This window comes from Hirundo rustica, chromosome 11, assembly GCF_015227805.2.
Source record: "Hirundo rustica isolate bHirRus1 chromosome 11, bHirRus1.pri.v3, whole genome shotgun sequence".
In the NCBI taxonomy this organism is placed as follows: Eukaryota; Metazoa; Chordata; class Aves; order Passeriformes; family Hirundinidae; genus Hirundo; species Hirundo rustica.
This window is the reverse complement of record NC_053460.1, coordinates 2,383,245-2,399,873: the sequence shown is the minus strand read 5'-3', so window position 1 is coordinate 2,399,873 and position 16,629 is coordinate 2,383,245. Positions and strand designations below refer to the sequence as shown.

The following is a 16,629-nucleotide window of genomic DNA, read 5'->3' as shown; positions in this document are numbered from 1 at the left end:
GTGCTGGCCAACCAGCCTGGCCAGACACCGGCCTGCTCCACAAAATCCTCCCTGGTACTCAAAACCCTCCTGCAATGACATCTCTTGGCTTCAAGACTTGTCCTTACAGCAAGAAGTTTCACCCAGAAAATCTGATGAGGGGAAATTAAGACATTTTCAGAAAAAGTGTTTTTTCTAAACACCCCAAACCCCTGCCCTCCTTGAAAATTAATTTCCCCCGAGCCACCACTGCTCTATATTTCACCAGAGGGCACAGCCCTCTCAGCCTGAGAAGACAGGAAAGGACATTCCAGGGGATCACAATCCTGGGGGCTTGCACCCATCCTGCCCTGCTCCAGCTGGGATTTGATGTTTCTCCTGGGGGAGTTGCACCCCATGACTTTGAGTGCTCGGCCCAGCAAAGCTGTAAAACCCCTGGGTTTCTCACAACCCACGGCAAGGTTAAAATTACCCCAGAATTTCCAGGCTCTGGTAGAGACCGAGAGTTTCCCACATCCACGCCGAGGGCAGAGCCACACGGGGTGGGCTCAGGGGGGGTTGTTTCCCCACCGTTCAGCCCGATGTTGGTCTCCTGCCTGAATCTCAGCCCCACGAAAGGAGACCCAGCACCGTCGCTGGCTGTGGGCAGGAAAGAGGAATCGAGCAGACGCTGAGACGCTCCTCAGGAGGAAGCCAGGAGACTCCCCCTCTCCCAGGAGAGACTGGTGCCGTGTCCTGCCCTCCCTCTGCTTTTGGATCCCATCCCCGCCTAATCCAGCTCTTGGCCGTCGCTCCACGGGCGTTGGTCCCCACAGCCACGAGCGGGTTGGGGGCGTTAAGGACGTCCCTGGAGAAGGGGCCAGTGCTGGGGGAGCTGACTCTCCGTGCTGCAGCCACAAGCCCTGGTCCAGGCTCCCCTCAGCCACTGGTTTTGGGGTCCAGCTCAGCCACGCTTGCTCCTTCCCCTCCCAGCTGGATGATGTTGTGCAGCACCAGGGCAGGGCAGGGCAGATGTTCACCCACCTCCGACGACTTCCTGAGCTGCACCAGCAATGAACCTCCCTCCAACCATCGCCACCTCTCGCTTTCCCCCACCTTTTCCATCTCCTGCTCGGTGGTGAACACCACAGACCACCTTCCCCACCTTCCCCACCACGAGCCTCCTTCCTGCAGGCTCCCCTTGCCCTTGCTGCTGACACCACAAGTGAACATTTCCTGCTGATTTTTTCATTCTTTGCCTTAAATGCAAGCAAGTCCCTTCCTTTCCCTTCCCTTCCCCACCTGAAGACAGAGCTGAGAAGCTCTTCCCCTCCCTCCTTGGATCCGGTCTCCTTCAGACCACACCACCTCCCTGAGGGAGGACTGGAGGTCACATTGCTCATGAGAATTCAGGAGCAAAGAGAAAACTTGGGTAGAAGCAGCAAAGCAAATCAACAAATTTGGAATATTTGTTGTTGTTTTCTTTTTTTATAAAAGAGGTGTCCAGACCCTCCTCCAAAACAAGACCAGACTGTATTTCTGGGGCAGAGGTGTAAAAACATTCCCCAAAATGATCCCTCTTGCTGTTTTCTGGCCGTGATCCCTGCAGACCTGTCCATGAGCCGGATTTATCTCGGGCAGAAGTGGTTACTTCTCAAATACAGAATAGAAAGACACAGGCAGGGAATCACTTGTTTCAAACTCCTGTCGCTTCCACATCCCTCAGTCCTCCCTCTGAAGCCCAACACAAGAAAAAGCAGGAATGCTGGAAATTGGTATTATTGAAAATAATTGCTCCAAAGACTAAAAATCTTGTTATTCCTTTGGGGTTTTGAGCAGCCCGGTCCAGTGGAAGGTATTCCAACCTCTAGGGAGAGGCTGGAATGAGATGAGCTTTAAGGTCCCTCCTAACCCAAATCCTTCCGTGTTTCTATCATTTGCATTTCTCTGAAAAACACCCAGCACGGAGTAAAGAGGTTTTACATATCCCATGTGAATAATTCTCTCAGCAAGAGCCGGAGCAACTCTTCTGAACACCCAACTGCATTCACACGTTGGGGTGGAAAAGAAGGAAAAGGAATATTTCTCCAGCTTGGAGTATTTTTTTTTTAACCATCACATTGCAAAGACCTCCTTGTGCAATGGCCTGAAATGCCCTTTTGCTTCTTCCCATTTTCATTTTAGGGCTGAGACCAAGTCTTTCTAAGGAACAGCAGCAGAGGCCCAGGTTACCTGGTGGCTCAGGGTCACCCAGACCCACAAGAAAAGCTCCGACTGTTTTTTATGGCTCCGGGGTGCACCCGGGTGTTTGGTTATTGCAGACAAATCAGCTGCAATAAAAACGTGTCAGAGCAGGACACAGCCCCTGAGCACATGCAGGCTGAGGGGAAAGGGAGGGGTTTCGGCCAGGGGTTGGTTTCAGACTTGGTCTCACAACAACCCCAAATTTCTGAGCAAGTACCGCCGTGTTTCTCCTCGTCCCTGTGCTCTTTTTGCTGCTGTGGCTCGGCTGGAGCCGGTTTGCACGACCTGTGTCTGGTGTTCAGGCAGAGACCTGCAGGAGGAGAGGACATCTACCGAGAGCTGATCCTGAAAATCAAGTGGCTGTCATGTTTTCTGGGGTTTGGGATCTCCATTCCTCTGCTTGAGACCTTCCTGCAGCCAAGGCCAGCCTGAGGAAATCCTGCAGCTTCAGGGTCCTCACCCTGGGCTCTTCCCACCTCTTCCTTCTTTTGATGGAGCTGAGATGCTCGGAGCTGTGGAGGCGCCTTTGGCTGATCCTTTGGCTGACCCAACTCTCACGGTATGGCCCTTGAACCAAATCCCACCATCCACACAAACCAAAAGACAATTGAAAAGTGTCACACAAAACCATGACAAAAAAAACGTCGCAAAATGGGGCGAGGCCCTTGAGATCCACCCAAGTCAACTCTGGATGGGTTTTCCTGCCGGGTTCCCATGGTAAATCATCATCCTTGGCCATAAAACCACCCAAGGGGGCATAAATCCCTTTGGAAAAGGAGGCAGGAGCCTCCGTGCAGCTTTCCTGCCTTCCCGAGGAGACAGAGCCCGTGTGGGGAGGGGGCTGCTCCCACATTACAACACGCTGGCAGGAAGAGCCCGGAGAAGCTGGCTCTGGACAGGCTGCTGTGCTGAAACGGGGGCATTGAGCAATCAAACCAGTTGGAGAGCCTGGTGTCTAGAAATAAAAAGTGACTGTTTGTTTTCTAACGCCTGGAGAGGCGCCGGGGGGGCCGGTGCCGAGCGGGCGCAGGTTGGAGGAAGCAGCTGGAGCTGCTGGGTCTTGGATTCCCGAGCAGTTCAACTGTGAGCCGGGACCTGCCACTGACTTGTGGTTGCGCCTGCAGGGCTTCTCCTCCTTCTCCAGGTTGGGTTGGGGTAAATCTCAGGATTTAGCCGGAGCAAAGCTCGTCCTCCTCCTCCCCAGCCCATCAGGCTTGTTCTTCACGCAGATTTGGCACTGGGTAACTCCTCACACTGGGGTTCAGGCACGTGGGAGGGGTGGGGAGACACTTGTTGTCCTCATGGACGCTGAATTCTCCTCCTCAAGCCGCCTCCAGTGGCTTTTGGCATTTGGTGAGGGGCATGTCCTGGGGAACGCCAGAAACACGTGATGAACAAGATTAAATGCAACCCAGGATATAATCCAGTTTATTTTCTCCCAAGAAAAATGCTTCCCCAGCTGCCTTCCAGCCACAAATCTCAGGAGAAAGGTTGGCTTTGAACCCAAATGACATCCCTGAGTCAGTGAACAAAACACCCAGGGGCTGCAGTGTTGATCACGTCCTTTGCAGCACCCAGAAACCAAAACGTTCCCGTGTCCGCCATGGAGTAGATGCCTTTAGGTTGGAAAATCTCAGAAAATTCCCCCAAATTTCCTGCCCTGGTCCACCCTTCTCTGTCAGATGCCAGGAGTATTTGGTAAGAACATGGATTCTTCCCAAATACTCTTGAGGGGACCCTGTATGTCCTGCAAGTTGAAGTTCCCTTCATGGAAACCAAGCTCCAATCTCCTTCCCATGTGGAACCTTCTGCCCCTGAAGGCAGGAGCTCAGCCTGGGAATTCCCTTCCCACTCCCACAGGACTTCCTGGGAAGCAAGGAGATACCCTGACATCAAGCAGGCGTTTGATGGTGCTGCTGCTCTGATTCCAAGTGTGGGAAAGCGCCAAAAAAAGCAACAAGAATTTAGGGGAGGGCGGTCTGAGCTCCTCATTTCTGCTCCCCTGTCATTCAGTGGAGGGGATGCAGGGGATAAATCACCCCCAGGGTTTGGGGACAGGGTCCTCCGCCAAAAACTTGGGCCACTTTTGGGACTTGGCAGCAGACAAGCCACTGACAGAGAGGAGCCCACACTGGCGCTGAGGTTTCACTTCAGGGAGGTGACAGAGAGGAACCCAAATGAACAGAAACCAACGAAAGTTTTTGAGTCACCAGTCGCCCAAAACCACCAAGACAGGACACAGCTGCACCAGCAGCTCCCCGGAGCTGCCCAGGGCCGGGCAAGGTGCAGGGATGTGTGCCCAGGACACAGGCACTGCCTCTGGATTGGGGCACTTCCACACCTCCCAGATGGGGATGGCAGTGCCAGGAAAAGCGAGAGACATGCGGCAATTCCCTCTGGAGTTTCACAAAAGCCACAGTGACTCTGGGCCGGAGCGCTCCTGTGTGAAATCAGTGCACTTACCTTGAAATCGGTTCTGGAGCATCCGCCTCGGAGGCTTCCTCATGATGGATTGCAGGACGGGGAAATCCGGTTTAGGCCTAAACCCAAGCCAAATCCAGGCATTAAACCTAAGCCCAACACTTCTGCAAGCCCTGCCAGAGCTAAAACAAGACCCCCGCCCACAGCCACGCGCCCACTCCGTTACTCTTCTTGTATCCCACTGGCTCCTTCCCACTCCCTCCTCACCCACCAGGTATTTCCTCTTGGATTCTCTTTGGGATGGAAAATCCCAAACCACGGTGCTGGTTAAGGTCCCAAACCGAGCCCTGGGCTCTGAGACACGCCGGCAGCACTAAAAATAACCAGTGCAATAAAAGGCACCTCAGCTCCCCACGGCTCTTCCGCGGTCTGGGGTGGAAATTGAAAGAGCCCCGGGCAGGAGCAGGTGGCTCCAGGCGAGCACAAGGTGATGGTTTCTGAGGAAGGACTCGGTCCTGCCCATCTGGGGAAACCACGAGCGGGGTTTCTGGCGTGCCAGGCTCCAGCCCATGGTGTGTCTCACGTGTTGTTCCAGCACAGCCCACCTGGCTCCCACCTCCACCCCGCCAGGCCCCACGAGAGGCGAGGATCCCTCAGCCCCTGAGGGGGCAGCGAGGGCTGGAGCAGGGTTAAAGCCCCTGGGAGCCTCGGGAAGAGCAGAGAAAGGCTGAGCAGCACTCACAGAGCAGCTACAGGTGCCACCCCCACCTCAGCAGAGCGGCATCCCGTAGGAGCTTACAGGAGCTGGGGTCTCCTTTGCCTTCAGGATCCTGGCGCATCCTAAAAAACCTTGGTGTGCAGCCAGCTCTTCTCACAAGCACCGAGCCCAGGCGCTGTGATGCCTGCAGAGGAGGTGCACGAGGGCACAGGCAGGACCATGAGCATCCCACCAACGGGGCTGGGGCGAGGATGGAGGAGGAATTCCCTTAATCCTCGTGTTTGATCACACGGTTCAAGTTCTCCCACCTCAGGGCACCCACCCAGACCAGACCCCTGAGAAACCTGGATGGAAATCTGGAGAAATCTGGTTTCTGCTGGGATAGAGCTCATTTTCTTCTCACTAGGGAGGAGCAATTGTATTGTGCATCACTTGCTTCCCTTCGCTTTTATTCCCCTTTCCTTTTCATTACAGTTGCTTTTTAATCTTATAATTGTAATCCCTGAATGCTTGGCGTTGGAAGAAACCTTAAAACTCATCTCATTCCACCCCCTGCCACGGGCAGGGACACCTTCCACTATCCCAGACTGCTCCAAGCACCATCAAACCTGGCCTTGACTATTTCCAGGGAGGGGGCAGCCACAGCTTCCCTGGGCACCCTGTGCCAGGGCCTCACCTCCCTCACAGGGAGGAAATTTCTTCCCAAAGGAAAGGATTCCTTCCAAATATTAAGCTGTTCTCAATCCACGAGGGCTTTTTTTCATTCCAATTCCCCTTCCTGTGAAGGAGTAACAGGGAATGAGGGAGGCACCTGGCTCTCAGCTGGGATTGCACCACGAGAGGACAGCAGGGAAAAGCTCCCGTGTCCCGTGGGAAAAGGAAAAGAGGAAGTTTTCGGACACAACCATAAAAAACTTCTCCACCCCTTGACCTTGAAGCATCACACCCAGCTCAGTGCTGCGGCAGAGGAGCAGGGACACATCTTCCTCCTTCCTCCCTGGAATGAGGGCTCTCCAAGTGATCCCATTTCCCTCCCTCCACTGCATTACAGCGTTTTGACCCGTTTCTTTCCTGCCTGGAGGTGAATCCAGGGAGTTCTGGCAGAGGAAGGAGGTGACAGAGCTTTAACACAGACCCCGCCACAGGTAAAATCAAATCAGGGCCAAGGCAGAGGTGCCAGACTCACCCCCACCAGCGCTGCGACCCCACCCATCGCACCCAAAAAAACCACATTGCAAGAGAAATACAAAATATAGCACTTTAATTGCAGGGAGATATAAAAATTCACCAAAAAAAAACAATTAATAAACCTCAGGCATACAATAAATAGGCAGCTTTGGTGGCACGCACACACGTGCAGTCCTGCTTAAGGAGGCACCAGCAGGTCCCCAGAGCTGGGGCCACACACAGAGGCTGTGAAAATGAGGATTTACACATGGATGGCGCTGCCTGGACACGCTTGGGAGAGCCCCACACGTGTGTCTGGGAGGGTGAAGCCAAGCTATTCACACTACGCTGCAATCTCGAAAAATTAAAATTCTGTATATTTATATAAACTCTGGCTCTGGTCAGGAAAAATTAAGATTCCTAAGTTTTCATATTCAATATTTACATACAGAAATCTCCGCGTCGGTTTCCAAACCTCGCTCCACTTTGGCATGAAAGAGAAACACATAAATCTCACAGCAGAAATAAAGAGGAATTTCAGGAGCTCCCTTCGGGAGGCACGCCCTGCCTTCCCTCAGCAGGACCCTTTGAAGGGGGAAAAGCTGATTCCTGGATATAATTTCCTAAATTTGAGCATTCTAAGGCTTTTCCGAGAGTCACCTCCTATCAAGTTGCTGCTCCCAGCAAGGTCTGAGCTGCAGATCACTGGGGCAGGTGGTTACAGCTGTTGATTTTTGGTTCCGCTTGACTGGCCATTAACAAAGGCAACACAAAGCAAAGCCAGCCCCGACCTTCCTGCATGGCTTGGATGCTCCCTGGTCCCCCAGCCATGAGCTACAGACAGTCCTGGGACTAGAAAAGTCACTTTTATCATCGATTCTTTACAGCACAAGCACTGAACATCCAACTTAGTCGCTCATGGCAGTTTTCACCTCCGGGTTTATACAGACTCTGCACTGGAAACAGCAAAGAACAAAACCCAGCTTTCAAAAAAAAGAAAAAATAAAATAAAAAAAAAGGGGGGATTTTAGGCACTCAGTCTGGGTCTGGATAAGCCCAGACTAGCAGGCTGTGAGGGGAGCAGGGCTCAGACTGCGATCTGCTGGTTCTCTCGGAAGACCGGCCGCGTCGGGCAGATGTCCTGGAAGATCCGGTATCCCTGCTCGTGCTGGGGCTCCTCAGCCATGGGGAGCATGGGGCTGGAGCTGCAGCTCTTCCCAGCCTCGTCCACCATCTGCCTCAGGTACAGCTGCTCCACCTGGGACAAAGGGAAAAAAAAAAGGTCAGAAAGTCCTAAGTTTTCATATTCGATATTTACGTAGAGAATTCTCTGCACCGGTTTCCAAATTTCACTCCGCTTTGGCACAGAAGAGAAACACACAAGAGCCCTCGGTGAAGAGGATTCTCTTTGGACATCTCCCGCTGCTCCATCCAGTGGGGATGGGGCTGGGGACACACAGCAGAGCACAGGAGGGCAGGTCCTGCCAGGACAGCAGGTCTGACTCCACAAGCACCTGCAGGAATCAAGGAGCAGCCCCAGGAGCTCCTGCCAGCACGGATATCGAGGTGCAGGGAGGGACAGGCTGGGAGATGGCCCAGCACATCCAGAGTGATGCACCGGGGCAGACACACAAGACAACGAGAGGTGACAAGGTCAGAAGTCGTGCAAGAGGCACGGGACCGGTCTCTGATCTTGTAAAATCCCCACAGGACCTCCCTCACCTGCTGGGTCTCTGCCACACCCTCCCTGTGCCCTCCCTGTCATGCCCCTGCTGCCACAGCCTGGTTGGTCCAAGAGGTTCCAGAAATCCCCTGTCCTGAGCCTTTTCAACCCTGGAACTGCTGCAGCTTCTCCAAGGAGAAGTTTCTGACCAGAGCCATGAGGGCTGACCCCACATCCCATCCCCTCCTTCACCCTCCTAAGGTTTCCCAGCCCCACTGCTGGCCACATCACTGCCTGATCCTAAATCCGCCGGTCCAGGGATTTACTGCCCCATTCCCCACAGGAGGAGGCAGAAGATCCCAGTGCCAGCGCAGGATCAGGAGGAAAAGGGAAGATTTTCCCACAGCTCACAAAACTTGTGCCGTCAGGGAGTTCCATTTGCACACCCAGCTCCAGGAATTTGACAATCAGCAGCCCAGGCACCTCTCAGGAGGCTCTGGAAAAGCACCACACTCCCACCCCCAATCCAGGCACCCAAATGCTCCGTGGCTCCAGGGGCTGGAGCTCTGCTGGCACAATTCCCACTTTGTCGGGGTCCCCTTTTCCCCCAGCCCCCGGTACCTGGACAAGGATGAGTTTACACCTCAGCGGCACCGCGTCTGGGAACTCCTCCCCGAAGCACAGCATGACTCTGCTGTCTGGGAAGCGGCCCTGGTTGTTGTAGTACTGCTGCAGCTCTGCAAGGACACAGGAAAACTTGGAATTTGGCCTCTGTTACACATCCCTGGGATCAAACACCCCGCAAGGAAGCTGTGGGTTCAAGCAAAGCCTCCAGCTTTGGGATTTTCCACACGACCCGAAACGCCACGTTATTCCTTCCTAGGTGTCGTAGCGTCACCTGCTCATCCAGAGCACGGTGGAACCCGGCAGTGACGGCTTCAAAGTGGTGCAAGGGAAAAGGGCTCCACCTTTTCAACCCCACCACATGGGGTCTCACACCAGGTTCAAGCCCCAGAAACCCCTTGTGCGTTGTCCCAAGGCTTTGGGATCCCAGAAGTGCCTCACAGCTTTTCCAGGGAGTTTCTGGCCAGAGCCACAGGGACTATCCCTGTTATCCCATCCCCTCCTGAAGGTTTCCCAAACTGCTGCCATCCAGGCTTGCCCACCACATCTGCCAGCTGATCATCAACCAGTGCAGGGCTTCATTCCCCACGGGAAAGAGAGGGAATCCCAACACCAAAAAAAAAAAAAAAAAAAGCAGGAGGCTCCTACAAACCTCGGAAGAACAAGTTGGTGTCAAAGATCTTCACCACCTCGTCCCGGTCCAGTTTGTTGGGCCTGTCCTTGTAGGTCACGGTGTTGCCGCTCCAGAAGACCCTGCCCTGGCACAGCCTCTTGATGAAGATGCCCTGCTTGTTGCTGTGCAGGAGGACTCCCCTCTCCAGGTGCCCAAAGAGCTTCCTGGTGATCTGCTTCTGGCGGTCGTTCTGGATGGCGTCGGCCGAGGGGAAGCGGATGTGCTCCAGGGCATCGGGGGAGTAGAGCTTCTCCCCGTGGCCCGAGGGCTGGCCCAGGGAGATCCTGCAGCCCTCGGAGCACGAGGTGCTGACGTGGCCCACCAGCCTCCCGCTGTAGTAGAAGCTGATCACCATCTGGGAATAACCTGGGAGGCGACGGACGGGCACGTCAGGTCAGGAGAGGACAAAGCCGCTCCTCGCTGCCACGCCCAAATCCCAAATTTCCTGGGAGAGGCTCTCTCTTGGTGGAGGGACATCTCCCACCAGCTTGGTCCAGGGCTGAGCAGGGAGTGAGAGCTCCCAGTAGTTGAGGATCATGGAATGGTTGGGGTTGGAAGGGGCCTCTGGAGATCACTCGGTCCAAGCCCCCTGCCCAGGCAGGGTCACCTGGAGCAGGTGACACAGGGACAAATCCAGGAGGGGTTGGAATGTCTCCAGAGAGGGAAACTCCACAACTCCCTGGGCAGCTGCTCCAACACTCTGACAACCTCCATGGGAAGTTCTTCCTCATGTTGAGGTGGAACTCCTGGTGGTTTAGTCGATGGCCATGAGAGATATTGATCCCCTTCCTCTGCCTTTGCTCCACACTCCCCCCATTCCAAAGGCTGGCTGATCCCAGCATCCCGACTGCTCTCTGCCCCCAGGCAGGATTCATCCCAGCATGGAAATGCGGACAGTCAGGAGGGTGCAGCACCTCTTAAACCCAAAGCAAAGCCTCCCTCAAGGCACGGGACAGAGTCAGAGCCACCTCCTGCCACCACAGACACCTGCTGGCCAGGTGAGCTGCCTTACCTGAGTGATACTGCTCGTAGCTGGAGTATCCATTCATCAGGGGCAACGCTGTGGGCACAGAGAGCCGAGCTGAGCCTGCATTCCCAGCTCCCAAACCCCAATCCCCCAGTTCCCCCCCACCCCCCCCCGCATTTTCTGTCCCAGGTTTCCACACGGGAAATGCCAGCAAAACTCCCAGCTGGATTTCTTAATGAGCACTTCAAACATTCTTCATAAGGAAGATAAAACAAACTGCTCCCCACTCCGTATCCCTGCACAGGAACATTTTTCCCTGTCCCAAAAATCTCCCGAATGCCACACAAGCTGCTTACCAGGGCTGGGCTGCTGCACCCACCAGTCGGGTATTGGGGGGTTCCTGCAGGTCTCCTGGGGGGGTGAGGGGCTCCTCTTGATGATCCCCAGGTACTCATCCACACAGGAGGGCTGTGGGACAGCAGACACCGGGATCAGAGCGGGTTTGACTCCTCCAGCGAGCACAGCGAGGCTCAGGGAGGGTGCAAACGCCAACCGAATTTCGGGGGGGTTGGAATGGTCAAGGCTGGCACTGCCCAGGTTGTACATTTGAATTAAGAGCTGCTGAGGGGCACGGAGCTGTGGCTGACTCCATCCCCAGCGGAGGTTTCCATCCAGCTGCGGAGAGCAGGAGCCCACAGCAGAACCCGGTGCTGGCTCGAGAATGCAACGAATGCAACAGCGCAGAGGGAATTTGGGGAACGCAGGCGGCTGGAGCCACCCCCTGCAGCCGCAGCCAGGGCGAGGCCTCACCTCCTTGATGAGGTCATCGATGGCAGAGGAGCTGCAGTCCATCTCCGTGACCTCGTTCAGGCTGCTCCCGTTGGCAATCCCCGCTTTGCCTGGAAGGAGAGGAGGCGGCGGCGCGGTGAGAACACCCACAGGCACAGCTCATCCCCAAGGCTTGTAGGAACCCTCCACCCAGGGAAAGTCACGAAACCAAGAGCCACGGCAGAGCCGTGTAACAGCACCTCAGAGAGGCTCACAGCCCCTAAACAGCTGCCTTTTTTTTGGGCCAAAAAAAATCGCTTTATAACTAATTTCCCCCTCACACAGGGACCAGCAGCAAGAAAAATCAAAAATCTGGCCGGTGACAGAGACAGAGCTGGAGCAGAGGAGAGGGTCTGGGGGTTTTTTTGAGCACCCCAGAGACGGGCTGGGGCTGCTGCTTCTCCTTTTTTTTTCCACCAGCCACCCCAGTGCAGTGGTGCTGCTGGTGGGAACCTGCAGTGCCATTTGCATAGTGGCAGCCCAGCCCCTGTGTGAACGGGCTGGAGGGGACAGAGATGCTAAAGGCAGATTTCCTGACTGCAAAATCATTCTTTTTTTTTGCAAGTTTTTAACTTTAAAAAAAAAAAAAGTACAAATCACACAGGCTCCCCTAACCACAGCTAGAGCTATAGTTAGTGCGACCTGAGTGCGGACATCGGAGCAGCTCTTTGCAAAGCTATTGCTCCTCCAGCAAGAAAAGGGATTTATTGCAGCTCCCCACCATCCTCAGAGGGCAGGGCTTGGGAGGAAAAAAGGCTGAGGCTCCTGTCCCTCCCCCAGGCAGGGAAGGTGGAATTTGCCCCTACAACATCCTCAGGGGATGGGAGCGTCCACGAGGCTGCAGCTGTCCCTTATTTCCTAGGGGTTTAAGGGGTTAAAAAAACCCCAAGCCTGGCCTTTCTCCTCGCCTCCCTGTCCCCCCAGGAGAGACACCTGCAAAGCAGAACAAGCAGAGAGAGGCAGAGCACAGGGCAGGGCCCGGCCAGGGAGCCCTGCTCGGGGCTGTGCTCACAGGGTGCACCCACAGCAGGGCTCAGACCTGCTCCTGGGGGACTCACACTTCTGCTCCTCCTCTGGCACGATCCTGTAGACCTTGTAGGGCTCGGAGATGTCCAGCTGGGACCTGTCTGTCACCTCCTCAAAGTCAGGGCTCTTGTTGAGAGCGCAGCGAAGCCGCGTCTTCCACGTGGCCGGCTCCGCTTTGTCACCTTCCTTGAACTTGCCTTTGAAAACAGCCCAGGCCTAAAGCAAAGGGTGAAAAAAAAAAAAAAACCCAACAAAACCCCTAAGAAAATCCTCCCTGTGAGCTCCACAAAGCCTCTCAGGGAGGAAGAGCTGGGGTTGCAGAGAGCATTTTGCATCTTGCACCCTCTTCAAGCATCTCTTGGGGATTCGCTGTTTCACTCCTAGACTGCGGCCACCTGCACAGCCACCACACCTGGGGGGTTTTTTTTTTGGGGTGCAGAGCAGCACTACCTGCCTCAGAAACGCAGGGAAGTCTTTTAGAACCCGGGTTTGCGAAAAAGCAGAGGTGGAAAATCGTCATGTGTGGGTTCACTTCTGCACCCACGGGTTAGGAGCTGCTGAGGACACGAAAGATCGCTGCTCAATTAAAAAAAAAAAAAAATCAAAATAAACCTCATTTTCCAGCTCCTGACTGATAAATGAATCAATAAATGAACTGGTCCCTCTAAGAACAGAACGTGATTTGTGTTTTTGGTAGGAGAACGTGTATTACCACTGAAGGAAGGATGAAAAATATCACGTATTTTTTAAATATACACGTTGATTTCTTTTGTAGATGTTTCTGTATTTTCAGAGGGCTGAGTTCAAGGCTATTCCCATAACTCAGTGCTCCCAAATCAGTTGTAACTGAACCTAATCTCCTTCCCAGTACAGATACTTGGAAGTGGGGTCAGAGGGAAGGGAATTCCTGGGGAAGACCTGACCTTTTTGCTTCAGGATGGAATTTTCCCATTTTTTCCAAAACTGGAAAACCCCCCCTCAGTGAAATCCTTCCTTCCCACCTGCAAAGTCTTTTTAGTTGTTTTTGGTGGGGTTTTTTTAATATAAATCCAGCATTTTATCAAGAGAAGCTGATGAGAAGTTTAGAACGGGTCAAAATCTGCTTCTCACTTCACACCTGGATTCAAACCTGATGGAAAACAAACTTAAAACCGGTCCTAACTTTTGATAAAAAGGAACAAATCAATACCCCCCCCCCCCAAAAAAAAAAAAAAAAGCCTGGGAGACCAACAGCAGCATCTCCTGCAGGGGTTAAAGATGTAAAACCCAGAGACAGCGCGGCCACGTCCCACCAAGGGACAAAAACCCCCGAGGAAAGGCATCAGCCACCCGTGCCTACCTTGAAAATAGAAGCATCCACCTCCTGGTTGTAGTCCTGCTTGCCGGCGTGCTTCCAGGGGATGCGGAACATGGATTTCTCCTCGTTCTCCCAGATGAGCCCCGGGTAGAGCTCGCTGTCGATCTGCTCGATCAGCCACTGCCGCAGCCGCCGGCCGCCGTTCCGGTCGCACATCCTGCAGGGACACAGCGGGTCCTGTGGGCTCTCCTGCCTCCATCCCAGCACAGCCGGGGCTGCTCTGCCCCGCTGGCATCACCTGCAGCTTTTGGAAGCCCCACAGGCCAAGGTCTGCCCAGGGAATGAGGTGGTCTTTAAGGTCCCTTCCAACCCGAACCCTTCTGGTGGGTTGTAATTCAAAGTACAGTTCTGTAATTCAAAGATTAAAATACGCCCCCACCCCACACCCTGCTTCTTTTAAAATGAAAAAAAAACACAAAAAAAAAACCCAAGGCAATTTCCTTCTGAGTTACTACAAACTCTTCCTCCAGCTCTACCAAAGTTCCGCTGCCAGAAGCGGCTGACTCAGTGCTCTGTGCTTATTCCTGCTTTGCTGCGGGATAAATCACAGAGGAAGCAGATGGATGGGGATTGCAGCGCCCAGCTGCGCTGTCACCTGAGCAAGTGACACCGGGCCGGCCATCCCTGGGTGCCAGAGCTGTCCCTGGCTGGTGTTGGCACCAGGATTTGTTCCAGAGGGGGCAGCAGCTCCTCTCACCAGGCGCTGTCTGGGGAGCAGATGCCAGCTCCAAACTGCATCCCAAACCCTCGCTGGGGTAAGGAGCACAAAACTGCTGGAAGCAAAGTGCCAGCCTCAACCCTCCCTGTCACCTCCACGGCGTGACAGGAGCTGGTGGCCTGCCAGAAGCGGTCAGCAGCCTCTGAATCAACTTTCCAGTCATTTTCTGGCTCTAAATTTCACTGGACCGCTCCCTGATTCATTTATTTACTGCCTCGCCTGAAGACTTCTGGGGAGAAAACAAGGATGCTCCCAGCACAGCCTGAGAGCCGGTGCTCCCTGCTTTGCCATGGGCTCCCAGCTGCTCAGTGCCACCAAATTCCACTGCCCAGCAGGACACAGAGACGGGCCTGGCTACTCAGAGCACAGCCCCTGGTTTTTAGGGATGGTGAGCAACCAACACCACCAGCCAAAGCAGCACAGAGGGCACCGCTCTGGATGCCCCAAAGGACAGGGAGCAGCTCGTTCCTGGAGGAACGGGGGCACCCGGAGCCTCTCTGGGGTCTCCAGCGCCCAACCTGAGTGACTCCAGAAAGGAAGAAGCTGAGAAATCCCGCAGAAATGGGACACTTCTCGATCACCCCGTTTTCTAGAAAGCTTATTCCCATCCCAGCCGGAGCTCCATCTCCCTCCCCGAGAGGACAAGGAGCCCCGCGGCTCCAGCCCGCCCGTCCCGGGCTCTGCCACCCGCAGCGGGCTCGATCCTTGCGCAGGGGACCACGAGGACCGGGATGGGGACATCCCGCATCCCTGCGATCCCGCAAACTCCCTGCCTTTCTCCGCAGCCCTGCGGGTAAGCGGGGTAGGGCTCGGGACCTGCCTCCGCCTTTCCGCCGCTCGCTGCCGGTGCCTTCCCGGTGTCCTCTCACAGACGATGCCGCTACAGGACGCTATCGTGCGGCGGGTCCCTGCCCTCCCAAGGGGGATGACGGTGCCGGTCCCTGTCCCCCCGGCCGGTCCCTGTTCTCCCAGGGGGAATGCCGATGCCGGTTCCCCGGCCGGTCCCTGTCCTCCCAGGGGGGATGCCGATGCGGATGCCGGTACCTGTCTCCCGGCCGTTCCCTATTCTCCCAGGGGGGATGCCGGTACCGGTCCCTGTCCCCCGGCCGATCCCTGCCCTCCCAGGGGATGCTGATGCCGGTTCCCCGGCCGGTCCCTGCCCTCCCAGGGGATGACGGTGCCGGTCTCTGCCCTCCCAGGGGGGATGCTGGTGCCGGTACCTGTCCCCCGGCCGATCCCTGCCCTCCCAGGGGATGCTGATGCCGGTTCCCCGGCCGGTCCCTGCCCTCCCAGGGGATGCCGGTGCCGGTCCCTGTCCCCTGGCCGGCCCCTGCCCTCCCAGGGGGAATGCCGATGCCGGTCTCTGTCCCCCGGCCGATCCCTGCCCTCCCAGGGGATGCCGATGCCGGTTCCCCGGCCGGTCCCTGTCCTCCCAGGGGGGATGCCGATGCCGATGCCGGTACCTGTCCCCCGGCCGGTCCCTGCCCTCCCAGGGGATGCCGATGCCGGTTCCCCGGCCGGTCCCTGTCCTCCCAGGGGGGATGCCGATGCCGATGCCGGTACCTGTCTCCCGGGCAGTCCCGGTGCCGCTCCCCTTTCCACGCTCCCGGCGCCGCGCCCGCGGGTTCCCCGAGCTCCCATTATATACGAGGGAGACAATGAGGCCACGCCCACCGCCAGGCTCCACCAATAAGCGACTCCTCCCCGCTCCCGCCCTACCCAATGGGGAGGTGGGGCAGTGCGGGGCCGGCCAATGAGAGGGGTCGCGGCGGGGCGCGCGCCGCAGTTTCTGTTAAAGCGCGGCTTTCCCCGAAATCAGCTGACAGAGGGCGGGGCTGGGGGAGGTGGGCGGGGCCTGATGGGGAGGGGGCGTGGTTATCCCGCCCCTTTCCCGGGTCTGTCCCGTTCCCAGTCCCGGGTTAATCCATTCCCAGTTTCCCCAGTCCCCGAGCAGCCTTCCCAGACCCAGACTGGACCGTTACCAGTCCCAGATCAGTCCATGCCCGGCCCCAAACCAGTATCACCAGTCCCAGATCGACCCATCCTCAGCCCATGATCAGTACATCCCCCAATAAACCTCCCCAGTCCCATACCAGTCTAGCCCCAACACCAGTCTTCCCAGTCCCACACCAGTCTTCCCAGTCCCACACCAGTCTTCCCAGTCCCAGGTCAGTTTCCCCAGTCCCAGGTCAGTTTCCCCAGTCCCAGATCAGTTTCCCCAGTCCGAGGTCAGTTTTCCCAAGTCCCAGATCAGTTTCCCCAGTC

General features: G+C 55.7%; 1 protein-coding gene across 2 annotated transcripts; it reads right to left on the bottom strand.

The window, feature by feature from the left end:
- Positions 1-6,586: 6,586 nt before the first annotated feature.
- Positions 6,587-16,058, bottom strand: IRF8 (interferon regulatory factor 8). Of its 2 annotated transcripts, none has more exons than XM_040075174.2 (9): positions 15,928-16,058; positions 13,629-13,803; positions 12,322-12,505; positions 11,246-11,334; positions 10,792-10,903; positions 10,481-10,528; positions 9,448-9,834; positions 8,793-8,908; positions 6,587-7,766 (listed from the first exon to the last, which is right to left on the bottom strand). In XM_040075174.2, the coding sequence occupies exons 2-9, from the start codon at positions 13,800-13,802 to the stop codon at positions 7,596-7,598; spliced, it is 1,281 nt and encodes a 426-aa protein (XP_039931108.1). In that variant the 5' UTR covers position 13,803; positions 15,928-16,058; the 3' UTR covers positions 6,587-7,595. The 2 variants fall into 2 exon arrangements, with proteins under 2 accessions (XP_039931108.1, XP_039931109.1); XM_040075175.2 differs by lacking the exon at positions 15,928-16,058 and adding an exon at positions 15,828-15,892 and having other exon boundaries at positions 6,602-7,766.
- Between the last annotated feature and the right edge of the window lie 571 nt (positions 16,059-16,629).